This window comes from Phaseolus vulgaris, chromosome 8, assembly GCF_000499845.2.
Source record: "Phaseolus vulgaris cultivar G19833 chromosome 8, P. vulgaris v2.0, whole genome shotgun sequence".
Taxonomy (NCBI): Eukaryota; Viridiplantae; Streptophyta; class Magnoliopsida; order Fabales; family Fabaceae; genus Phaseolus; species Phaseolus vulgaris.
Genome location: NC_023752.2, coordinates 57,964,993 through 57,992,152, shown reverse-complemented (window position 1 = coordinate 57,992,152; position 27,160 = coordinate 57,964,993). Strand labels below are relative to the sequence as shown.

Sequence of the window (27,160 nt, the reverse complement as noted above, 5' to 3'; positions counted from 1 at the left end):
TCACTAAGTGGGACTATTATTTTAAATTTATTTTTTATTTTTTTAATTTATCTTGTTCATACTACAGACTTACATAGTCTACATGGAAGAATATCCAAAGGGCATGGAAATCACAGAATCATTTCACACCAGTATGGTTCAAAGTGTCCTCGGCAGGTTCATATATAAGCCTTAATTGTTTCTACTTAACTCACTTAACATTATCTGTCTAACATTTTCAAATACAAAGAATCGTGTTTGACTTAAATGCTATTTTGGAGGAGTGAAAAGAAAAACAATGAAATAAATTGCTCTAAAAAGAGAACAACTCTTTTATTTTAAACCTATTATCAATCAAGAATATGGAATTTTTTAACTAACTATTAAAATTCCATATGACATGTACATCCATCCAGCAAATTTGCATCAGATACTTTGTTGCACCGCTACAAGAGTTTCAATGGATTTGTGGCGAGACTAACCAAAGAAGAATCAGAAAGAATGAAAGGTAATTTTTTTTTCCAAAAAAAAGAACTAAAATATATTAATAAAAAGAGCACTTGAAAAATTCCAATTATACATATATGTCTATTAGCTCAAACCACATTTTCATCAGCTTTTTGCTTTATTCATAAATATATTTTTGGTTTTGATTCCTGTCATATGATGCATATTATTACTATTTCTGTCATATGTCTATTACTATATTTTTGGTTTTGCAGCATATGATGCAGCCATCTCAGATGGTGTTGATATTCTTTCTGTTTCAGTGGGATCAACCGTCAAACACTTGAACTATTTTGAAGATGTACATGCAATAGGAGCTTTCCATGCAATGAGGAGGGGCATATTAACTTCTAAATCTGCAGGCAATTCGGGTCCAAATCCTTCCACAATGGCGGATGTTGCACCCTGGTACATTTCTGTGGCTGCCACCACTATAGACAGAAAGTTTTTAACTGATCTCAAACTGGGCAATGGCCAGATCATCCGGGTAATTCTTTCTTTCTCACGGTCAGACACATTCTTTCTTTCTCTCTCTCTCTCCAATTCTCTTCTCTCCTTCTCTCTTAATTTCTCTCCCAATCTTCATCTATTTTAGAATCTGATCATACCACACTGTAGCAGAAGAGTTAAGGAACATTTCTACCCGATCAGATTTTCAAACAGAGTAAGTTCATTTTTACTCTAAATATCCTTTGTTCTCTATTTTTCTTTAGGATTTAGTCATCAATCTTGGTGGGGTCAATTGAGAAGTTTAATCCTCTCAACTTATTCTATTATATACTGAAATTTTGTTCTGTTTGGATAATTTGCATTAGGCCCGTAAATCTTGAAGCTTATCCAAATGGTGGGGAATAAAATTCTAAAAGTTGCTTGGAAAGCAAGCAATTGAGATAAGGGAAGCTAAATTTAATTTTTAATAGCATCCTAGGATAGAAGATATGAATGCGGAAGGGACGTGGTCCCAATACTCAATTTTTCTTGCAGGCATGTTGTGTGTTATATATATTGGGTTGTTTGTTTATATGTTATTTAAATTTGTAAATATATTATATTTTGATGGTTTAATATTTAAGTATTGTTTTTTATTTTAATTACGTTTTTGAATGTTGTGGATCGTGTTTGGAATGATATTGTATTGACGGAATGGTATGGAATTGAATTCATACATTTGGGATAATGTATGGACTGATGTTTGCTGTGTATTAAGTATTGATGCCTATGTGGTAACAGAGATCTCCGAGCTTCACTGATGATCTAAGTCACATAGATTAAGATATTAGGTGGTGAGAAGCTGATGGGGGAGTTCATGCACACCGTGACATATGAGATGCACGGCTTGGGTTGTATTGAACTTACCCTGATCCTTTATGTTGGATTCGCTGGTAATCTTTGGATCAGGTGATAGTCTCTGGTAGGACTTACTTAATACGGGTCTTCAGGAAGACGTTGTTTGTTGAATATCTTGGATGTGTAGATCCATGTGAGATCTATGTGATTGTTTTAATGTTGGGATTTGAAGAAGATTGTATAATTTGAGAAATTGATCATGTAACTTGGTTTTCTCTTTTGATTTAATTGCGTATATTATAAAATTCTATTTTCACTAGCTTACCCTTGCTTTTCTTGCTGTGTTTGAACTGCGATGACTGTACTACGTACACGAGCAGATGATCTTACACGTGTCTGAGGATCAGAAGAGTTTTAAGGCGTTGATTTTGAAACTTATATTGTGAATATTTGTATTTCTATATGTCCTAATCACGTATTAGGAATATTTTGAAAAACGGTAAGCTTGTATAGAAATATGTAGAACCGGTATTGTAATAGTTATATGTAAATTATGGGGTGTTACATTTAATGGTATCAGAGCGGTTCATCCTTAGGATAACCTGAGGGTAGTGGGTTTATTTTGTTTCTCCTGCGTGTAGATTTTTGTTTAAGTCTAGCCTCAAGACTTAGTTAAAAGTTTCTAATAAGATGTTTGACAAAGTTGTTTTTCTTGAAATCTTGTTTGTGTTTGAGTCAAATTAATTGTTATGAATAAAGATGAAAGTATTAAGAATGAAAAGAATCTTGATAGAGTGGTGATGGGTGCACACTTATGACTGGATCAAGATTATTTTCTATCTTAATTCTAAACCGTTAGAGTACATTTTAGAGATAAGTCTTGATTGATTTTGTATCTATTTTGTGTGATTATTTATTTTAAGTTAATTTGTCTTAAAGATGTAGTTGAAAATTTTAGTAATTTCTAACCCAATTCTTTACGTGCTTAGTAGATGGCACGTAGTCCACTCACTCTTCCTCCGCCAGTAGATATGCCCAACTTAGCTCGGGCAATAGTGATAATGGTAACAGCCCTGCAACAACAGAGTGCTGCTATGGCACAACAACATCAAACCGCCCTTCATCAATTAGAAACTACTAGATTAGCAGCTGAAGCATCTCAGCTTCATCAACAACCCCATACCTTTAGTCTGGATGATTTTCTGAGAAACAATCCGGCCATATTTAATGGCAAGGTAAATCCAGATGGAGCAGACCAGTGGGTGAGAGACATAGAAAGAATCTTTGAAGCTACTCAATGCCCTGAAGAGAGAAAGTTATCCTATGCCATTTATGTACTAACTGAAGAAGCTGAATTCTGGTGGATAGGCATGAAGCAAATGATGGAAGACAAAGGAGAAGATGCCACTTGGGAGAACTTCAAAGTAAGATTCCTAAAGGAGTATTTTCCTGATAGTGTCAGGTATGCAAAAGAAATTGAATTCATGCAGCTGGAACAAGGAAATCTTTCAGTCACTGAATATGCTACTAAGTTCAAACACCTAGCTAGATTTTACACCCAGACCATGACTGAGGCTTGGAGATGTAGAAAATTTGAGTTTGGGTTGAAGCAAGAACTTAAAGAAGTGGTGATTCCTATGTCCATTAGAGATTTCCCTGCTCTAGTGGAGAAAGCAAAAGTAGTGGAGAGTTTGAAAAATAGTAGCAGACTTGCTAAGCCTCAAGTGGGAGGACTTTCTAAAAGCATGCCTAAATATGAAGATAGAAAAAAACCTTATTTCAGACCTCAATCTTATAGCAGCGGAAGACCTAGTTCTCAATCACCAACTAATTTCAAATGTTTTAGATGCGGTGGGCCACATGTTGTTAGATTTTGCCCTCATTCAGTGTCAAATGTGACATGTGATAGATGTCACAGGTATGGTCATGCAACAAAAGACTGTCGTGTCCAATTGGGAGCTCCAAATTTTGGCAGAGTGCAGCAAGTACAAAAAAATAGTAATAAAAAACTCAAAGCTGCTGGCAGAGTTTTTGCTATTAGTGGAGCTAAAGCTTCGCAATCTGATAGCCTTGTTAGAGGTATTTGTTCTGTCCTCGGAACACAGTTATCTGTATTGTTTGGTTCTGGGGCAACCCATTTTATATCTTTTGATTGTGCTAAGAAACTTAAGTTGTCAGTCCGAGAATTAGAATTTGAGTTGGTGGTATCTACACCAACAGAAGGTATTGTAGTAACTTCTTCCATGTGTGCTGAGTGTCCAGTAATTATAGATGGGCAGAGATACAAGATCAACATGATTTGTATACCTCTAAAAGATTTGGAGGTTATATTGGGAATGGATTGGTTGTCTGCTAATCATATCCTTATAGATTGTGGTCGGAAGAAGTTAATTTTCCCTAAATTAGAAAGAATGCAGGTTATCACAGCTCATCAGTTTGAGAGAGAGATACGAGAAGGTGCAGAATGTTTTATGCTCTTGGCTTGTTCTATAGTTACTGATAAAGTACAAAAAGATATGTTTGTAGTTCAGGAGTTTATGGATGTATTTCCTGATGAGATTCCTGGACTTCCACCTAAAAGAGAGATAGAGTTTGCAATAGACTTGATTCCCGGAGCAGGCCCCGTGTCAATTTCTCCATATCGGATGGCACCAGCGGAGTTAGGTGAATTGAAGAAACAACTAGAGGACTTATTGGAGAAGTAATTCATTCGACCTAGTGTTTCTCCATGGGGAGCTCCAGTGCTATTAGTGAAGAAGAAAGATGGTTCGTCACGTCTATGCATAGATTACAGACAATTAAACAAGTTAACAATAAAGAATAAATATCCTCTTCCTAAAATTGACGATCTGTTGGATCGGTTGCATGGAGCAGTTGTCTTTTCTAAGATAGATCTGCGCTCAGGTTATCACCAAATTTCAGTGAAAGCGGAAGATATTCAGAAGACTACTTTTAGATCAAGGTATGGTCACTATGAATTTCTGGTTATGCCATTTGGGGTGACTAATGCTCCAGCTATTTTCATGGATTATATGAATCGGATATTCAGACTTTTTCTTGATAAGTTTGTGGTAGTGTTCATAGATGATATTTTGATCTATTCTCGTACAAGGGAAGAACATGCAGAACATCTTAGAACCGTCCTGAACATTTTGAGAGAAAAACAGTTATATGCTAAACTTTCAAAATGTGACTTTTGGATGTCAGAAATACAATTTTTAGGACATGTCATCTCTGCAGAGGGAATATCAGTAGATCCTTCTAAAGTGGAGGTTGTACTTCAGTGGGAACGTCCTAAAACAGTTACTGAAATTAGAAGCTTTGTCGGGTTAGCAGGATATTACAGGAGATTTATAGAAGGTTTTTCTAAAATAGTGGCTCCTTTGACCCAATTGACTAGAAAGGATCATCCTTTTGCATGGACTGAACAATGTGAGAAAAGCTTTGAAGAGTTGAAAAGAAGGTTGACTAATGCTCCTATATTGACAATCCCTGATACCAATCAGTCTTTTGAAGTTTTTTGTGATGCTTCCTATCAGGGATTGGGTTTTGTTTTGATGCAGAATAAGAAAGTTGTTGCCTACGCTTCTCGTCAGTTAAAGGTGCATGAAAGAAATTATCCAACTCATGATCTAGAATTGGCAGCAGTTGTCTTTGCTTTAAAAATATGGAGACATTTTCTTTACGGAGTTAGTTTTAATGTGTTCAGTGATCATAAAAGCTTGAAGTATTTGTTTGATTAGAAGGAGTTAAATATGAGGCAGAGGAGATGGATTGAATTTTTAAAAGACTATGATTTCCATTTAATATATCATCCTGGGAAGGCAAATGTTGTTGCAGATGCGTTGAGTCGTAAAAAGATACAAATGTCGTCGCTTATGATTAGAGAGCTAACATTGATTGAAGATTTCAGGAGTATGAATTTGGAGGTTTCCATGTCTTCAAATTGCATTAGTTGTAATACACTTGTTATAACTAATGAATTTCTGGAGAAGGTGAAGGAGAAGCAGTTGGAAGATTCAAAATTGAAGAACTTCATGGGCTTATTAAATACTGACAAAGCTAAAGACTTCTCTTTAGGAGTGGATGGTATTTTGAGATTCAAAAATAGAATATGTATACTAGAGGATAATGAACTAAAACAAACAGTGTTATCTGAAGGTCATAAAAGCAAACTCAGTTTACATCCAGGAATGACCAAGATGAATCAAGATCTCAAGAAGTCTTATTGGTGGCATGGCATGAAGAATGATGTATCTAAGTTTGTAGCTGTTTGCCTGACTTGTCAGAAATCAAAGATTGAACATCAACGACCTGGAGGCATGTTAACTCAGTTAGACATTCCAGTGTGGAAGTGGGATAGTATCTCAATGGATTTTGTTACCCACTTACCACGTACTTTGAGGAAGCATGACTCTGTTTGGGTCATAGTGGACAGGTTGACAAAGACGGCACACTTCCTACCTATAGAATTGAGAATCTCTATGTGAAAGTTGGCCCAAATTTACATAGATGAAATAGTCAGATTGCATGGTGTACCCTCCAGCATAGTTTCAGATAGAGATCCTAGATTCACCTCCAGATTCTGGCAAACACTTCAAGAAGCTTTGGGGACTAAACTCAGACTTAGTTCAGCGTACCATCCTCAAACTGATGGACAATCAGAGAGAACTATCCAGTCCTTAGAAGATTTGCTTAGGACTTGTGTGTTAGATCATTTGGGCAGTTGGGATGAAATTCTACCATTGGTAGAGTTCACTTACAATAACAGTTACCAAGCTAGCATAGGAATGGCTCCTTTCGAGGCATTGTACGGAAGAAAGTGTAGGACACCTCTGTGTTGGTTTCAGGATGGTGAGAGTGTGTTAATTGGACCAGAATTAGTACAACAAACCAATGAGAAAGTCAAAATGATTCAGGAAAGATTGAAAACATCTCTCAGCAGGCAAAAATCTTATGCAGATCAAAGAAGAAGACCTTTAGAATTCTCTGCGGGTGAGCATGTCTTTTTAAGAGTTACACCATTCACTGGTGTAGGAAGAGCACTCAAATCCAAGAAATTGACTCCTAAGTTCATAGGACCTTATCAAATTCTCAGGAAAATAGGCCTTGTGGCTTATGAAATTGCTTTGCCTCCTCCTTTAGCTAACATTCACAATATTTTCCATGTATCCCAACTACGAAAGTATGTGCCTGATCCTAGCCACATTCTAGAGTCTGATTCTATCCAGGTCAAAGAAAATTTGTCGTTTGAAGTGAAGCCAATCAGAATTTTAGATTCACAAGTGAAACAACTTCGTGGAATAAGTATTTCCATGGTGAAAGTATTGTGGGATCTCATATCTGGAGACTCCACTTGGGAAATTGAAGAGGAGATACGAGCATTATACCCCAATCTCTTTCTTGGTATGTTCATTTTCGAGGACGAAAATTTTTGTAGTTGGAGATAATGTAACAGTATAAAAAAGAAGCAGAAGCCAAAGACCCACCGTCACACACATCTTTCTTTCTCTCTCTCTCTCCAATTCTCTTCTCTCCCTCTCTCTTAATTTCTCTCCCAATCTTCATCTATTTTAGAATCTGATCATACCACGCTGTAACAGAAGAGTTAAGGAACATTTCTACCCGATCAGATTTTCAAACAGAGTAAGTTCATTTTTACTCTAAATATCCTTCGTTCTCTATTTTTCTTTAGGATTTAGTCATCAATCTTGGTGGGGTCAGTTGAGAAGTTTAATCCTCTCAACTTATTCTATTATATACTGAAATTTTGTTCTGTTTGAATAATTTGCACCACTATCTGTTTGAATAAATGATTCTCTGAATTTATCAACAATAAAGAAGAACAACACTGTTCTCATACATCGATCAATACCAAAAATAGCACCAAAGAATTAAATTACATGATGAAATGGCACTAAATTGAAACCTCTTAATGTTGTAATTCTTCACCAGAGACGCATTCAAAATTCAAGTGATTGAAGCTAATATGCAGGAAATCTATGTTAGACTGTTCGAGAAAAAAATAAACGTCACTGCAACAAATCACATACACTAAAATTAAATGATAAATGCAGAACCTGATTGTTATGATTCACTGGTATTCACTGATTTCAATTTTTAATTTTTAGAAACATATGTTATACAATTCACACTGCAAATGCATACAGCAACCACGATCCAATGAGTTTTTGGAATCGAATTACACGAAAATATTTAGAAATGTTTGAGCATTAAAAAGTTAAAAGTGGGACAAGTTAGATATACAAATCTTCATTTTGCTCATCGGGGAACTCTCTTTCGAGAGCCCAATCAATCATGTTCGTAAAGCTATCATTGTCGGATCTCGCAAGCGAGGCATTGACGATTGTGTTTTTTTTCCGGCAAAGAAGTTGCGGCTATGAGTAATGAGGAGAGAAAACGTGGGAAAAGAATTTTAAAATAAATTTTTGAAATTTAAATTAATGTAAAAAATTTGGTTATTTTTTTGGAAATTTTAAAATAAACTAAAAATATCTTTGTTATTTTGTTGAGGTTTTAAAATAAATCATTGAAATTCAAGGAAGATTAAAAAAAATCTTCGTTATTTTACTGAGATTTTAGAATAAACCTTTGAAACTGGACTAAGGTTAAAAAAATCTCTATTAATTAAATCAATTCCTAAAGTTATATTAACTCCCACTAAATAACTTCGATTAAAACCTTTTTTTTTTCTTTCTTGTAGTGTTTTTAGATCTACTTGTTAATGTTTTAAAATTTCACTAGGACAAAAGTTAATATTTCTTCAACTTCTTATAATGTTTTTGGTTAATTAAGTGATCTTTCTTAACTTCTTATAAATTTTAGTATTTTTAACTCAGTTTTTTTAATCTTAGGATTGATATCTTATAAATTTTAGTATTTTTAACTTTTTTTTTAATCTTAGGATTGATATTGTTTGGTAAAGAAGTAACTATCATGAAGGGAAGTTGAACTAAGATTTTAGAACTATTTTAAATTAATTCTTGTGATTTTGAACTATTATACATAGTTGAATGATAGAAGTTTTAGAGATTTGAGAGAAAGTCTACCAATATATAATGTATTTTTCTTGATATGATTTTGAATATTGATGAATCATACTTTGATTTATAAATGAAAATGTGATTTTGATTTTAAAACATGTCGGAATGTAATATAATTCCATATTTTCACTATCTAATATATTTTTTTTTTTATAAAAGTTTTCATGTTAAACATCACTATGCAACTTGACATCTAAGCTAGGCTGACACCTCAAGTAACAACAATCATCTGTCATCACATGAAAAAAATATTATTAAAAAAAAAAAGAAAAAAAATACAAAAATATGGGGGGACTAGACCAAAACCTACATGTTAACAAAGACGATACATAAGTAGACTATACCTATTCATAAAGAATTCTAAGAACAGACTAGATGGAAGTCTATTATACCAATGAAATGATTCTCTATGAATGAACCCTAAATTAGCCAACTTATCAGCACATGTATTTTCCTCACGAAAAATATGAGTAACCCTAAACTTGATTGTCCTACAGAAATTAAGACAAGTATTCCATCGATTACGAAACATCCACGGAACATTAGTCCTAGCAGTAAACGCAGCACAAACCAAGACAGAATCACATTCAAGCCAAACATTAGTAAGTCTCATCTTTTGAGCTTCCTCCATAGCATGTATAACTCCATAAAACTCAGCAACCAAAGCAGTCTGAACTTCAAGAAACCCTGAAAAAGCACCAATAAATTCTCCCATACTCCCACGAAAAATACCTCCACAAGTAGTAAGACCAGGATACCCCTAGCAGTCTCATCAGTGTTAATTTTAACCCAACTTGGTGAAGGAAATTCCCATCTAACAGGAAGAGGACGAAGAACTTTCCCACTACGAGTCTTAATACCAAAAAACTTAATCATGTTGAAATCCAACATATCATTCTTCATTGAAACTTTAGACGAATTTCCCACTAAACAAGTTAAATCTTTAATTACCGAAATAGTCTTAGAAACCTCAATCTGTAATATACATCATTTAGATTATTAGTAAAGTTTGAATATTTTTTAATAAATTTTTTATTTAATACTACATCCATAATTAGTCACGATATAATTTCAAGTAACCTTGCACTATAGAATTACATGTATAAGATTTTATCATAACACATCACATCATGTAGACTCATTTTAGATGCATTTCAATTAACCATCTCACCTACCTATCTCATGTATATACATGAAACTCTCATTAATAATACAACATGCCAAAATAACCATATATATCTCACTTGAGTGAAACTATCTCAGTTTGAAAACTTATTGTTATTTCATGTATTTCTAATATTATTTTTTATTTATTGTTTTTATGATTTTACGTTTTCTTCTTTTTGTTAGGATTACGTGAACACTTTGTTATCGTCACATCTACTACCACTTGACCTTAAGAGACACATTGTGAAGAAAAAAAATTAACTTTAAATGTTATAAATTAAGGACTAAGGCAACAAGCAAAACCCAATCTTTTGTATACAACCTTGTACCCCGAAGGTAGTAGCCCAAAACCTAAGCACCACATTATGCTCTTAATTTTGTAGTATTTTCTTTTAATGTTAGACTAAGTGTTAAGCCATGAGCGGTTAAGCACTCTATTGATAAATGTTGATGTAGTTGTCCAAATCATGTAATTTATCTTCTTTTTTCTAGCATTATTTAGTAAAAAAATTTACTATTTTCTTAATGTTTGTTTGGTCTAACTAATGAAATCATGATTTTGTACTAATGTTTTTACTAAGCTAGTTGTAAGTCATTGACCTTAATGTTGGTTTCTTGGTAAACTTCACCGAAGGACCAATTTGATATTCTAGAAGTAATCTTGGTATTTTCTCACCAAATAATCAAATTATAATTTTGTATAGTTGAAGTTGGGAAAAATGAATGACATGGGAAAGGGTATTAGTCTTTTTCTTTCCAAAATCCAAAAATCTTAATTTTTTATTTTTACCTTTATAAATTATAAATGTTACCTTTATTTTTCTCTCAAATTCAAAACGTCCTATAGTTAATTTTCTTTATGATTAAATAATTATATAACAAATCTTTGTATATTTGATACTTGAACTTCTATCCCATTTACTACTTGCAACACATTGGTATACTTGTCAAAAAGTAATCATATGTCTAATCATTTTGGGTAAGATTCCACTAATAACCACAATCAATAATTATTGCATTAAAATGTGACAATCATGAAACTTTAAGCCAACTAGCTTTATATTTTGTACAAATGCAATACTCTTAAAATTTGAAGAGTATTTTTGTGGTACCTTCAATTCCTTTAGAATTGGCACAAACTTATTTTCTCCCTTTTTTTAGACAAAGTGTAACATGATGGAGACAAATATTTGTGCTTACCTACCTTTCTTGGTACCAAATCCTCTTGTATCTTCATTTCAATCAAATTGAAACAAGCATTCACACCATCATTTGACTTCCCTTTAGTGTTAAGAAGTGCACCAATTAATTTATCACACATGTCTTTCTCTACATGCATTACATTTATACAATGTCTAACTTTTAACTTATGCTAATGTGGAAGATTAGAGAAGATGGACATTGTCTTCCATATGTTTGTCATACTTGAATTTTTTTCATCTTTCTATAGACATGATTTATCTTCTTTACCTTTTCATAAATTGGAACATAATGAAATGAGATAATTGTCATTCTATTGATATTCATTTTTTTTCTCAACCTACAATATGATGATAACTTTTAGAAATCTCTTATGTAAAAGATATATTATCTTCTTTCAATGTTTCAATTTTTCTACAATAAGCATATTTAATATTCAATATTATAAAAATAATATTATAAATATATTTTCATTTGAAAGTACACGAGGAATTGCATGAAGGATTCAACAAAATTGGAGAAAAATGATAAAAGTAACAAGAAAAAAGAACCAAGACTATGCATATTGCTATAATGTTAAATTTTCCACTGAAATCAATATTCAAGAGTAACATGTTCAAAACATAACCAAATCCCAATCTTAATTGCAATTCATCACAACAATTTCAGTTACTCCATCTAATTCATTCTTCGACATGCAATTTTTTTAAAATATTACAAACTATTTTCGATTCCTAAAACTAACTTGCTATAAACTAACCTTTATAACACTTCCAACACAATTTCCAGTTCCACACAACAATCCTCATACAATCCCTGCACCACCTCAATCAAACACAGAAAAACGCAAAAATTAAAAATAAAACGCTGAATCAACAATGAACTCACTGAAACCAAAATCAACTAACCTTTTAAGTTAACCTTAGAGGTTAAGCTGCAAAGAATCGAAGCCAATCCAAAAATTCAACATCATCCTCCCAATTTTGAAGACTGGAATTGATTACGTAGCCTCACTAGCTCACTCACTACAAAAATAAATAAATTTGTGCAACAACAATGGAGACAAGAAGAAATTGAGGTTTTAACAACTGCTTGATGAGATAATCGCGGTAGGAACAAATGGTTTGGCCAAAAACGAAGAAAAGGTGTAGAGTTTGCTCTGAAGAAAGAGGAGAAAAAGGGAGAAGATTCTAACTCGCGCCAAAAACGAAAAAGAGGAGAAGATTTTAGCTAGCGTAGGAAGGCCAAAAATGAAGAAGAGGATCTAGGGTTTGCTTTGAAGAAAGAGTGAAAAAAGGGAAGATTTAACCTTGCGAATTTGGTTTGAGAAAAAAAGATGAAAAATGGAGAAGATTGAACTTGTGGGTGCTCTGAAGAAAGAGATGAAGGATTTATTCTTTCGTGAAAAAATGAAAATAACTAACGGACGGTTTGTTAAACTCTCCAAAATACACTCAAAGCCTAGTAATATATTATTTAATTAACTGAAATAAATTTTGTAATAATTTATTATTTTTAAAACTGCTAGCGTGGACTTAGAGTGTTTTTGGTACATTCTAATATTTAGAGTTATTCTTAGATTGTTGTAGTGTGGCTCAATTCTCTATCTAGCACCATTTACACTTTTATTTTTCTATTTAGCACCTTTTTGTTTTTATTTCCCTATCTAGTATCCTTTTATTTTTTATTTCCCTATCTAACACCATTTCAAAAATAAATAAATAAATAATAAATTAATTTTATTTTATAATTTTAATTTTGAATACATTAAAAAAATAAGTATTTTTAATGATTAAAATAATTAGAAATATAATTAATGAATAAATAAATTAGTTTTTACAAAATAAAAATAAAAAAGTAATAAATTAAAAATGTTTAGTATAATTTTTTTTTTAAGAATGAAGAAAATAAAAAATTAAACTCTACAACAACATAAAAGTTCAATCTATAAACATAAATTAGTATTTATTTTTATTATTATTGATGATGTAATCATGTTAATTTCAAGTAAAAAATATAGGACATAATTATAAAAAAAATCAAAGTCAATTAGTATTAATTAATATTGAACGCACAAAAAAACTAATGTAATTGCTACACTTAATGCTTAAAAATGAGAAGAAAAATGTAAAAATAAATAAATATAGAAAATAAAAACAGCAACATTGCAACATATATTTCATGTTACGAAAGACTATTTGATGGAACTAAAAAATGAAGAGTATTGGCCTGCATACACCAGTCAAATACTATGCCCAAGTCCTGACATGAAAATAACCTCAAAGGGGAAACCTAAGTCAAGTTAAATAAGGACTGATATTGACATAAGAGAACAACATGATCGAACACAAAAAAAACATGTCCCAACATTATTGGATTGTGTTTTTCTCGTTCTTAATTATGTTTCATTTCACACAGACTATTTAATGTACCATTGAAGAAAATATTAAATGAATGACCATCTTTCATTTATTTTTCTTTTTATGATCAACATCTACTTATTTAGTATCGTCTTATATCTCTTATTTTTATCTTGTTTGGATTTTTTTTTATATCTTGTATATTTATCTTATTTTGTTTTTCCTTTATTTTATATCTTATATGTTTTTAGTTATTGTTTTTTTCTGTCATTGTTTATTTTTTTATTTTTTTTTATTATTGTTGATTTTATTTTCTATACTTATTTATTTTTGCATTTTTTTTCTTCTAATTTTAAGGATTAAGTGTAACATTTGCATTAGTTTTTTTTTTTAGGATTTTGCATTTAGGGTAGACACTTCAATATTATTTGTGTGTCCACTATTAATTAATACTAATTGACTTTGGTTTTTTTATAATTATGTTCTGTATTTTTTACTTGAAATTAACATGATTACATCATCAATAATAATAATAATAAAAATACTAATTTATGTTTATAGATTCAACTTTTATGTTGTTGTAGGGTTTAATTTCTTATTTTCTTCATTATTAAAAAAATAATTTTAAACTAAGCATTTTTAATTCATTACTTTTTTTTTTATTTTGTAAAAACTCATTTTTTTATTCATTAATTATATTTCTAACTATTTTAAACATTAAAAATACTTATTTTTTAATGCATTCAAAATTAAAATTATCAAAAAAAAAATTAATTTATTATTTATTTATTTATTTTTGAAATGGTGCTAGATAGGGAAATAAAAAATAGAAGGGTGCTAGATAGGGAAATAAAAACAAAAGGGTGCTAGATAAGAAAATAAAAGCAAAAGGGTGCTAGTTAGGGAAATAAAAGTGTAAATGGTGCTAGATAGGGAATTTACCCTTGTAGTGTGGGTGGTGTTGTCTCTAATAGTGCCTGCAGTTTGGCCCACACTAATCTTTGGTAGCTAATTCAATTATTTTTTGTAGTGACCCCATAACAAATTTAAATCTTCAATCAATAAAGTGAGATAAAAATTTATGTTATTTCCTGATTCTCATATACTAGAGATTATTATAGACAACACCATGTATTTTTTACTTCATGTACAAACCAAGAGGTAAGTGGTATATAACTGGTAAAATAGAGGATGAACTATGATTAGTATTTAAATTACCAAATAAATTTAATCCATTTGTAGCTAGATTAAACCTAGGATTTTTTTTACTCTTTTTCGAATGAGGAAAATTCATCATCAATGTTCTTCCATTATGAAGAATCAACTAGATGAAGAAGTAGTCTGTCACATTTCTTCTCATATGTGCATCATCTAAGGGTTTTAACATAACTTGGATTGGTAAATAAATTCTTAACTCTTGAAATGATTGGAATATACACATTAATTTTATATTTTTCAAACCCTACATTCTATTTCAGAAATCCAACAATCCAACACATTTAATGAGATCCCAAATTCAGTAGATGTTATAAATTAACTCTTTTTATGGTGATAATGTGCTTATTAGAAAAATATTTCTTCTACACAATCTTTCTACCGCCCTGGTATTTCAAATCACGCAACAATAGTATCCCTTAAATAACAATTTAAAAGGAATATTAGTTTTATATATCTCATTTAGAGAGAAAAAAAAGAGAAAAAAAATTATATATTTTATTAATCAATAATTGTTATATAGTTATATTATTAAGTACTATCTTTATATAACACATAAAAATATAAAAGATAAGAAATAACATAAATTGATTGAACCGCTACAATAGAGCCGTTTTTTTATCAGCAAATAATAAAGTTAAATAAACCGGGATATTTTAGGGGTATCCCAACCCTTATACAAAAAAACTCACACTCATACAAAAAGTACAGGTAACATCTAGCACATGAAGAAAGAGAAAAACTGTTGCAAAATTATGCAACATTCTTCATAGGATCACCGAGGCACCTTGCACTGCACCGCCTTTTCTTAATTGTTCCTATTGCCAATACTCAGTTGTATACAACCACACAAGGTTCCGAAACTACTTCTAGAGCTGTCAACCTACATACCTTGTTAAAAACTGATAGAGTAGTTATAATTGAAAAAGTAGTTACAATTGAAAATCTAAAATATTATGAGATCATATTTATCATCTAATAGCGTCCCACAAGCTGAAGCATGTATATCTTTCATGTTCAACTTGGATAAGTTGTCACGAAATAACCGAGGATGCAGAGGTTTGGTCAAGATATCAACCACTTGGTTAGAGGAAAAATCTAAGATTAAATGAATGAGACCTTCTTGAAGTTTAGTTTGAACAAAATGACAATCAATTTCAATATGTTTCGTCCTCTCATGAAACGTGAGATTCTTTGCTATGCCTATAGCAGATTTATTGTCACAATAAACAAAAGATTCAGTAATATTAGTATGCACATCATGACACAAATATTGTAACCACTAAAGTTCCCAAACAAGTAAAGTTAGTGCTCTATATCGTAATACACGAAGAGTTTCTCTCATATGAGGTTCTCGTTGATTTCAAATAAATTGACTGAGTTTATGAACTGCAAAATTGACATCAGGCCTAGTGCGAGTAAGGTATAACAAACGCCCAATCAATCTTCTATATTCACCTGGATTCAAAAGTAATGAACCTTCACTTTCAAAGAGAGGATAAGATGGTTCCATGGGAGAAGAGGCAGGTTTGCAAGCCAATAAACCACTATAAGAAAGAAAATCTAAACAATATTTTCGTTGATTGAAAACAATACCAGAAGGTGAACAACTTATCTCAAATCCCAAGAAATAACGAAGAGTACCAAGGTCTTTGATACTAAATGAGTTATAAAGATGTGTTTTCCTGAAGATTATTGCCAACCAACATAATGCCATCAACATATATCAACAAAGCTGTGAAAGAATGATTGTCTGTGTGAATAAATAAAGAATGATCAATTTTACTTTGAACATAACCAAGTTGTATTATAGTCTATGTTAGTTTTGAGTAGTCCATATAAAGATTTTCTAAGTTTACAAACTTGCGTTGGATGAGAAAGAGTAAGGCCCACAGTAAGATCACCATGAAGAAAAACATTATTCACATCTAATTGATGAAGAATTCATCCCTTAGCACTTGGTAAAGACAAAATAAATCAAATGGTAGTAATTTTAACTACCGGAGAGAAATTCTCAAAATACTAAATACCTTTGGTTTGAGTATATCCTTTGGCAACCAAATGAGCCTTGTACCTATCAATGGTGTCGTCTAGTTTATGCTTGGCTTTGAAAACCCATTTACACCCAATAGGATGCTTTCTAGGAGGCAAATCCATCAAAAACTGTGTTTCATTAGACTCAAGAGCATCAAGTTCATGTTGCATAATTTCTTTCCAACAATCATGTTGTATCGCCTCTTTAAATGATTTAGGTTCTTGGATAGAAGAAATATTATGACAAAGAAAAATATGTAGGAGAACAATTATGATAAGAGAGATACTTTTAAATAGGATATTTAGTACTTGAAGAATGATCAATAACATCTTTTGAAGATAAAAAAGTAGTGCGATAGTCCTTCAAGTATCTAGGGTGTTGATTGAGACGAGTAAAAACTTGAACAAATGAAAGTTGTGGATCAAAATGTTGGTGTTGCAAGACATCAGTATCAATTAAATGCAATGGTGTAGAAGAACCAGTAGTAGGTAGCAGGAAAACTATATGGTAATACAGTTTCAGAAACAATATCACGAATAGATGTAGGCACAACAATATTATTATCAGAAATAGAAGGAAGCAAATGTTTAAATATATCATGTGTGTCAAAATTGGTATCTATGTTGTCCATATAAAAAGGAAAATGAATTTCATAAAAAATAACATTTAGAGAAAGAAAAGAAAAGGGAGAAAAGAAAATGATATATTTTATTAATCGAAAATTGTTACACACTTACATTATTGAGAAATATATTTATATAGCACATATTTAGATACCAATTTAAAAATATTTTATAAATTTTTATTAATAATAAAAATTACTTTTTATTTATTTATAAAGTGTTATCTAATTTAATCAAATAGTAACTAATTATTTTGGTCTCTAAAATTAGTTTTTATTTAATGATTTTCTTGCAGTGAAGTAGTTATAACTCATAGAGCAGTTATAACTCATAGATCAGTTATAAAGTTATAACTGAAAAAAGTAGTTACAACTAAAAATTTACAATATATATGAGATCATATATATCATCTAAAGAAGAAAAGGAAAATAAAATGTTTAATAAAGAATTGTTCACTTGTGCATCAAGAATCTAGTTGAACTAATCACTATAAGAAATTGTATATTATCTACTATTTTTATGAATAATCTAGTTAAAATATGATTTAAAATATGTTGTTTACCTGGGGATATTTATGTACCGATTTAAATATGTGTATAAATTTGAACTATCTACTGATTTATTCATAAGCAAATACAAATTAATTTTCCACCCAATATCCGTAGAACAAATCAGTAGAAAATTGAGCACCATGACACATGAATAATTTTGAAGGAATTGATCTATAGGTATAAATAAATTTGTCTGTACGTAAAATAATTGGCATTTTACATACGAAATTTACGTACAAAATTAACATAATATTTTATTAAAAAATTAGTGCATACGGATTGAACAAAATATTTTATTCGAAGAATTAAATACAGTATGTTCTCATCAAAACCTGCTAAGTTTCTTCTTGAGTATACTGACACTTTTTTTAAAAAAAAATAAAAGTATTTTAAGATATCTCAACTCTTTATACAGGACACATAAACGTTCACAAACTTGAAACAAACATCTAACCCTGAGCAAGCTTGTTCTTTTTAACCTTACCTTTCATCTCTTCTACACAACCATATGTTTTGTCACTCGCACTTCTAACTTTTATTATTTTTTATAGATCTCATACATATCAATGGTTTTAAACACCAATCAAAGTAAAAAAAAACATGTTAAGCATATCTTTAATGTTATCTATGACCAAATATTCAACTGTGTTATCCTGAACCCAATGTAAACGAAAAAATTGACCATCATCCTCAAACCTCAAACACTTTGGTGTTAGGAGGAATCATGAATTGAAATCTTGTCACATATGAGAAAGTCATTGTTGTAAGGAGATTCATGAACTAAAATCACAATTTGAACATTGGTAGGAATTACAAGCTGAAAACACGTTTAGGAGCGCCAAAGTTAAGTTGCGAAACCCAATTGAAGTTTGGGGCTCATTGAAGTTCGCTACAAAACAATCGTGCGACTTACAACCATGATAACTAAACCCTATGTGAGAAAGTCCGTGATTAATGAGTAAAACTGAAGCTTAATTAAATGGCGTCAATATTTTTGTCCGTATTTATATTTCCAGCTTAATTAGAATTAGATGTAGATATTTTCCCAATAAAAAAGTTATTTTCTTCAAGAAAATTCTAAATAAAAGGCCAAAAGAAAAAACTATGATAAAGTTCGTTTGGATAAGTGTTTACTCCTCCTCGTACTCTACCCAGACATTCTCTCATCTTATCCTTGTTTTGAGGGACATTTGTGGTTCTTGATTTTTTGTATTTTTAAATAAAAAAACTCATTATCTATTCTTTATCAGCAATATATATTTATAACAAAATGGGAATAATTGAGGTGTTCTAATCTTTTAAAAAGTATGTAATTTGCAAATTTCATCTTTACAGTATGATTTTAGTCCATTTCCCAATCCCTTTTCAATGTTACATTAAGTAGTAAGTTGCGAATATATTTACTATTTCATTTAAATTCATGCACTACAACAAGAAAATAGAAATTTAACGGTACTATAACAAAATTGATATTTAATGTTGGTTAATCATTACTGACAAATAAATACTGATATTAATTAATCAATATCATTAAATTTGGGTTAAATATGTCTATGACTCTAAAACCATAATTTATTAGTATTGGCTTTTTAAGACCAATTATAGGTTTGACTAAATTTAAAAACTGATAATTTAGTATTAAATTATAAATTGATTTTTTTTTAGTTAAAATAATTTAATGTGGATCAAGTCAATACTCATGTTTTTTATTTTAAAATTTATTTAATTTAATATTTTTTTATTTTAATATTAATTTAAATTAAGTCGATTTGGTCAACATGATAATATTTCAAACAAATTTCTTATAAAACACCTCCAATCTTCAACAAAATAAAATATAAAATAATTTATTTTTTTTAGTGGTGGGAAAGAAATGAACATGGATGAAGTAGATGAATATAAATGAAAAAAAAAGGAGAAAAGTGTGGATGAAGAAGATGTGTGTCTACAAATAAGATGTGGAGGATGAAAAACCTTATTTAAAACAAATTATAAAATATTTAAATAAAATCAACTTCTTAAAATTTAAAATAACTAAATATTAAAATATTAAACCAAATTTTATTACTATATTTGATAGTCTTAAAAACCTTAAATTCGAGTTCTCAATGTTTTAATTAAGTGCTATTTCTAATTAAAATTTGAGTTGTACAGAATAATTCTTGTTTCATGTGTTAAAAAAAGTTACATGTGTTAATTAATTTTTCTCCTTGAAAATTAAATTTGAAAATTAAATGTGCGAAACGTGGACCATGAAGCCATTGAATCTAGTGGTTATAAAAGGTGAGATAGTGTGTGTATTGGTATCCTTTACTGAAGATATGGTCGACTAAGTTGAGTATGTCTCTCCTCTATTCCTATTTCCATTATTCATTTATAGCTCTTTCTCCTAATATTTTTCTATTGCTTCTGTTCTCTCGTTATATGTATAACAATGCTCTATTTCTATTGTTTCATTTATACCTCAATTTAAAAATTTAAAACCCACTGAATTATAAACCATAGTAAACCAAACTTTATCACATTGTATTTGATTTTTTTTTTCAAACCATACAATTAGGTTCAGTAAGTGTTTTGACTTGAAAGAGTTACCTAAAAGAGTAGAATTTATCATACTTTTTTATATTTATTATTTATTCAGTATTTAAATTAATTAATACAAAGTTATTTTCAGCATAATTAATCAATTATTTGTGTATTTCTATTCATTTATTGATTTATATTTTTTTTATAAAACATTAATCTTATACAGAGAATGAAGCAATGAGGAACTCTCTTATTTTGGCTTCCTACACAACTTCTTCTCTCAGTCACATTAAAACAACAAAAGACTCTTTTGTGTAGCTATCACCTTAACATTGCCAATGCACACTTTTCTTTGAAAATAATAATTAACTTGAATTCATCCTATAACTTTCACTATATAACTTTCACAATGCAATGATTTGGAAATAGATGAATTTCAAAAGGTAAATGGTTGTGTGACTTTGGTGTTGGGGAGTAAGTTGAAGATAATTACAAAAACAAGAAATAAAAAAAAAAAACAAAAACTTAATATGTGACAGATAAAAATTTAACTACCAATTATTTAGTTTCTAAATTTGGTAGCAAAAACATTGGTTACTAATTAGATACCAATTAAGAAACTATTTAACAATAATATAAACTAATTTAGAAACCAATTTTTTTTTAGTTTCTAAAATGGTCTATAATTTAGTTACTATTGCAACTAATTATTTTGATATCTAAAATTGGTTTCTATTTCATTATTTTCTTGTAGTGATAGTTTACTGTAAATGGTGCATTGAAGACCCCATTTAGTAATAATTTAAAATCATGGTGAAATGTTAATGTCATTTGAAATTTAACATACATGAAATTCTGGACAAAATTTAGAGTAGTTTAAAATTTTATGACTAAAATGCTTTAAAAACAAATTTTCAAAGAAAATAATAGATTGCACACATTCATCAATCTATCCAATTCAACTTCAACCACCATTGATAAAATAATATTTTTTTATCGACAATTAGCAATTAAATTAAATTGGTCCACTTAAGGAATGGTCTAACCCTCATACAGAGAACAAAATTGATAAAATAACAGTAATCTACAAATAAATAAAAAATCACAAAATCAACCTTTTAAGTACATTGTAAAGCTACCCTATCCACTTTGTTGTGCAGATTAAAATGATGTTCTTCTTGCTAATCTACTTTGTTACTGTTTTCATTCTATATTTATTATGTATATATACTTCTATTTACCATTTCCAATATCAAATTTTAGTATATGAGCATTGTGGTATGTGTTTCAAATATATACTTAACATAAGTTTCAAATACATACTTAACATAATTTATTCACAGGTTGAAAGAGTTTGAAAACGCATTCATCATTTAATCAAGATTACTGTCACCGAAAGATGAAGTCTTTAGAATTGTCGCATCTTTTTCAAATTCTTACATGTATTCTGCTCTTGACTCCCTCATTTTCTAAAGATGATCGAAAGGTAAATAATATATATTCACTATTGTTTGACCTAGCAATTGAAACTATTTGTACTTACAGAAATATACTTTTGCAAACATATATTTGAGGTATCTCTTTTCTATAATACTTCACTTTGTACTTTATTTTTTTCCTCAACTAATTTTCACCATTTTCACCTTTCTTCTATATGTGAGAAGTTATATCTTTCCATAAATTACTCTTAGGTTTTTATCCTTTTATGATTTTTTAAAATAAATCTAATAATACATATTTTTTTAAAGAAAATATTAGATTACTTTTCAAGTTAAGAAGGGTTTGGATTATATTCAAAATAACAAATTAACTTAAAAATGATTTTATGCATCATAATATTTTCAATGTTTAAGCATCCATGTGAAATTCACTAAGTGGGACTATTATTTTAAATTTCTTTTTTATTTTTTTAATTTATCTTATTCATACTACAGACTTACATAGTCTACATGGAAGAATATCCAAAGGCATGGAAATCACAGAATCATTTCACACCAGTATGGTTCAAATTGTCCTCGGCAGGTTCATATATAAGCCTTAATCGTTTCTACTCAACTCACTTAACATTGTTTGTCTAACATTTTCAAATACAAAGAATCTTGTTTGACTTAAATGCTATTTTGGAGGACTGAAAAAAAAATAATGTAATAAATTGTTCTAAAAAGAGAATAATTCTTTTATTTTAAACCTATTATCAATCAAGAATATGAAATTTTTTAACTAACCATTAAAATTCCATATGACATATATATCCATCCAGCAAATTTGCATCAGATACTTTGTTGCACCGTTACAAGAGCTTTAATGGATTTGTGGCAAGGCTAACCAAGGAAGAATCAGAGAGAATGAAAGGTAATTTTTTTTTTTAAAAAAAGAACTAAAATATATTAATAAACAGAGTACTTGAAATATTCCAATTGTACATATGTGTCTATTAGCTCAGACCACATTTTCATCAACTTTTTTGCTTTATTCATAAATATATTTTTGGTTTTGGTTCTTGTCATATTCCTACATTAATATGTGTAACTCTAATGTGAAAAAATGGAATTTTTGGACAGGAATGGATGGTGTGGTGTCTGTTATTCCAGATAGAGTCCACAATGTCCAAACATCAAGGTCCTGGAACTTCCTTAACTTCCCTGAAAATGTCCCAAGAGCAAATGAAGAAAGTAACACAATTGTTGGAGTAATCGATAGTGGAATTTGGATTTCTAATGCCAATAGCTTTACTGGTGGAGGCTTTGGTCCACCACCACAGAAATGGAAGGGAACATGCTATAACTTCACTTGCAATAAGTAAGTAATGTTTCTTATATACATAAACAACATGTCTGGTTTCAATTTTTAAACTCACATTTTAAATTTTTTCATGTCAAATGTCAAATTTGAACAACATCCACCTCAATAGTAAACATATACACCTAAACTTAAGTAATAAAATTTTCAAAGTAATAATTATTAAAAGATAAAAGTAACCATTAAATTACTTATCTATTAATGTTTGTTTCATGATTTGTTTGTAGCAAAGTAATTGGAGCAAGATATTTTCGCATTGGGGGTCAGTTCAGGCCACAGGACATCATATCTCCAACTGATACTGGTGGTCACGGATCTCATTGTGCATCCATTGCTGCTGGAAACCGTGTTCCCAATGCAAATCTGTTTGGGTTTGGCTTAGGAACAACAAGAGGAGGAGTTCCATCAGCACGCATTGCTGTGTATAAAGTTTGTTGGACATCGGGTTGTAATACTGTTGACATTCTTGCAGGATTTGATGCAGCCATTGCGGATGGTGTTGATATTATTTCTATTTCAGTGGGATCAACAGTCATCAAACACCCGCAATATTTTGACGATGAATTTGCAATAGGAGCTTTCCATGCAATGAAGAGGGGCATATTAACTTCTAAAACTGCAGACAATTTGGGTCCAGTTCGTGCTTCAATCTCGAATGTTGCACCCTGGCTCATTTCTGTGGCCGCCACCACTATAGACAGAAAGTTTTTCAGTGATCTCAAACTGGGCAATGGCCAGATCATCCGGGTAATTATCCCTTTCAATTCTTTTACTTATTTTTTAAAATATTAAAAAAGTAACAAAAGATTTGTCTCAACATATACAGGGAATTTCAGTGAATACATTTAGTCCAACACAGAATGGTTACCCTTTAGTTTTTGGTGGAGATGTACCAGCTCCTGGATTTAATAGTTCCACATCCAGGTACCAACATTAATTTCAAAAAATTCAAGTTTGATTTTTAAATATAATAAAATTATAAACCTTTATTAATTCTTCTAATATATTATTAGTATATTAGAATATATTGATAGTTAATTAGATATCAATTTAAAAATAATAAAAATTATTTTATATATTTTTTTAATTTTTAAAATAATATATAATTTAGTTAATATAATAATTAATTAATTTTTATTTAATTATTTTCTTGTAATATATTGAGAAAAGAAAATTAAATTTTATAAATAATTAAAGGAATTGGAAAAGTAATTTTGCCTTATTATTTGGTAATTTGTTTCTAATCTTTCTATTGTACAATTCAAAACTCCATTCTAACATTAGCATTGCTTAGTACGTGCGAATATAATTCTTTAAATGGAGCTTTGGTGAGAGGGAAAATTGTTTTCTGTGATGGCTATCTTCCTCCTCCATATGTGGGATTTGCTTCTGGAGCTGCTGGTGTCATATTCAACAGTGTATCGCCTTTACTTGTCGCAGATGTACATGCATTGCCAACAATTCACATTAGTGCAAGAGATGGGAATTTCGTCTTTAATTATTTAAAGTCAACAAGGTACAAAAGTTTTCATCAACACATAAAGATCATACATAAGTTCTAAAAAAATTTGCTCAATTAGTCTTGAATAAACTAATTTATATGTCATGTTACTGATTTGTAGTAATCCAACAGCTACCATATTCCAGAGTTACAAAGGAATAGACTCATCAGCCCCTTACATTGCTCCTTTCTCATCAAGATGTCCAAATAAGATCACTCCAAACATTCTTAAGGTAAACTTCATAGTACAATATACAATCAATCCAACCAATTCAAGGTCATTTGCTTATATATATAAGTTATCTCTTGATGGTGTAGTCTGATATAGCAGCTCCAGGAGTTGACATTCTGGCTGCATATTCTCCAATTTCTCCTATTTCTGGAATTAATGGAGATAGTAGACTATCTTATTTCAATATACTATCTGGAACTTCAATGACATGCCCTCATGTTACTGCAACAGCTGTTTACGTCAAATCATTTCATCCCAGTTGGTCTCCTGCTGTACTTAAATCCGCATTGATGACAACTGGTAATGGTCTCCTTGTCATCCATGCATGCTAAACTCATTTTATGCCCTTTTCTTATCTCTCAATTCAAGAACCCTTCATGGTTAATTTAAAAAGACTAGTTCTTTCTTTTCTTTCCTCACTTAGGTTATTGTTGGGGTTTTTAATTTGAATACACATATATGATTTCATTTACACATATATAGATATGGAACTTTTATTTTTGTTGTGAGATCATGAGTAACTCATTTTCTTAAATATGATAACCTAAAACCTTATGCATTACTACCTAATGTACATTTGTGTTGGGAAAAACTAGATTAAGTTCAATTATTTTGTGGTATATCTTAATGGCCAAGTATATATATATATATATATATATATATATATATATATGTTTACGACCAAATTTGTTGGTTTATCATTTATAGCTACCCCTCTGAATCCTGCACTTAATCCGGGTGCTGAATTTGCTTACGGTGCGGGGCAAATCAATCCTTTGAAGGCAATAAATCCTGGACTAGTCTATGATGCTGGTCCGAAGGATTATGTTAATTTTCTGTGTGGACAAGGTTATACTACACAAAATCTGCAAATCATTACAGGAGATAACAATACTTGTACATCAGCAAATAGAGGATTTGTTTTCAACCTTAACCTCCCATCTTTTGCTCTATCAACCGCTCGCTCAAGTAACAACACTGTCACTTATGGTAGAACTGTCACTAATGTTGGATCAGCTAGATCCACATATAGGGCAATAGTATCTAGATATCCATCTTCTTTAAACATCCAAGTAGTGCCAAATGTTTTGACCTTCACATTTGTGGGTCAGAGGTTGTCCTTCACCCTTAGGATTCAAGGAACCATTAATGCAAACTTGGTTTCTTCTTCTTTGACTTGGGATGATGGCACCCATCAGGTAAGGAGCCCCATTGTTGTTTATGTTCCATAAATTCTCTGTTACCAACGTGAGATTGTGTAATTTGTTGTTTTTCTTTTTTTTTTCTTCTTGTCAAAGTTTAGTGAATAAATATTTTGGGTGTGTTGTAAGCGACAGAACTTATGATAAAGTGCTATGTAAGCCAACAATAAAATCAAGATAATAATTACTTTATCCAAAGTATTTTCTACTGCTCCTTTTGAGTAATTTGTATGTCATTATTATATTGTATGCGTACATTCATTATTATTAGCTATTGAGATGAGATAAAAGTCTATCCTTCTTACTAATATAAATGTTACTATATTGGAGGCATCAATTTTTTTATTTTTTTTTATCAGCAAAGAATAAATAAAATAAAATGAGACATTTCAGGGGTGTTCCAGCCCTTATACAAAACAAGTTTCCTAGTACCAACCAGCTAAGGATCACCAGAAATTACAACAAATTAACCATAAACCTACCAAATCAAGATACATAATCCCAACAAATACAATTACATCAATCCACCAAAGAGACTACACCCTCAAATAGGACATAAAATCTAACTACTAAACAAGATCTTTGACAACAGGGTGAAGAGCTCCAAATAACCAAGTGCCAACATCAACAAATCGATCTTGCGTGGAGGATACATAAACCAAAAGACATGCACAAAGCACCTTACAACTTCCCAGTCTGGACAGAACAGAAGTTATAAACTCCACACATCAATCTATCAAAACTCATACACCATATAAAGTCCAACGTCAAACTGAATATAATAAGTCAAATACACTTTCCTTTACCGTAACCCTTGAGCAAAACCATCAACCCGAACCTACTAGATAGAAAAAACCAAGAAACCTGCAAAACACACCACAACTTCCAAACCTGGACAAAAACATTAACCAA

The 27,160-nt window shown here is 30.6% G+C and overlaps 2 protein-coding genes across 6 annotated transcripts in view; both read left to right on the top strand.

Moving 5' to 3' along the window:
• The window catches only part of LOC137824015 (cucumisin-like), a 28,551-nt gene extending 2,105 nt beyond the window's left edge, over positions 1-26,446 (top strand). The window contains exons 1-10 of one of the 4 annotated variants that reach the window (XM_068629434.1): positions 20,311-20,326; positions 22,449-22,536; positions 22,775-22,866; positions 23,076-23,313; positions 23,541-24,060; positions 24,140-24,237; positions 24,608-24,829; positions 24,936-25,047; positions 25,133-25,346; positions 25,755-26,446. In XM_068629434.1, the coding sequence (XP_068485535.1) occupies positions 22,484-22,536; positions 22,775-22,866; positions 23,076-23,313; positions 23,541-24,060; positions 24,140-24,237; positions 24,608-24,829; positions 24,936-25,047; positions 25,133-25,346; positions 25,755-26,278 (2,073 nt within the window). In that variant the 5' untranslated portion in view covers positions 20,311-20,326; positions 22,449-22,483 and the 3' untranslated portion in view covers positions 26,279-26,446. Of the gene's footprint in view, positions 1-67; positions 157-395; positions 488-20,310; positions 20,327-21,857; positions 22,001-22,448; positions 22,537-22,774; positions 22,867-23,075; positions 23,314-23,540; positions 24,061-24,139; positions 24,238-24,607; positions 24,830-24,935; positions 25,048-25,132; positions 25,347-25,754 lie in introns of those variants that run through there. The other 3 variants (XM_068629433.1, XM_068629432.1, XM_068629435.1) reach the window with 3 other exon arrangements.
• On the top strand, positions 853-7,560 carry LOC137824018 (uncharacterized). Of its 2 annotated transcripts, none has more exons than XM_068629439.1 (3): positions 853-993; positions 1,082-1,150; positions 1,717-7,560. In XM_068629439.1, exon 3 carries the CDS (start codon positions 2,766-2,768, stop codon positions 4,476-4,478), a length of 1,713 nt encoding a protein of 570 aa, XP_068485540.1. In that variant the 5' UTR covers positions 853-993; positions 1,082-1,150; positions 1,717-2,765; the 3' UTR covers positions 4,479-7,560. The 2 variants fall into 2 exon arrangements, with proteins under 2 accessions (XP_068485540.1, XP_068485538.1); XM_068629437.1 differs by having other exon boundaries at positions 1,302-7,560.
• Positions 26,447-27,160: the final 714 nt, after the last annotated feature.

Excerpts from the sequence above, each read along its gene's own strand:
- LOC137824018 (XM_068629439.1), top strand. The coding sequence starts at position 2,766 with ATGGCACGTAGTCCACTCACTCTTCCTCCGCCAGTAGATATGCCCAAC.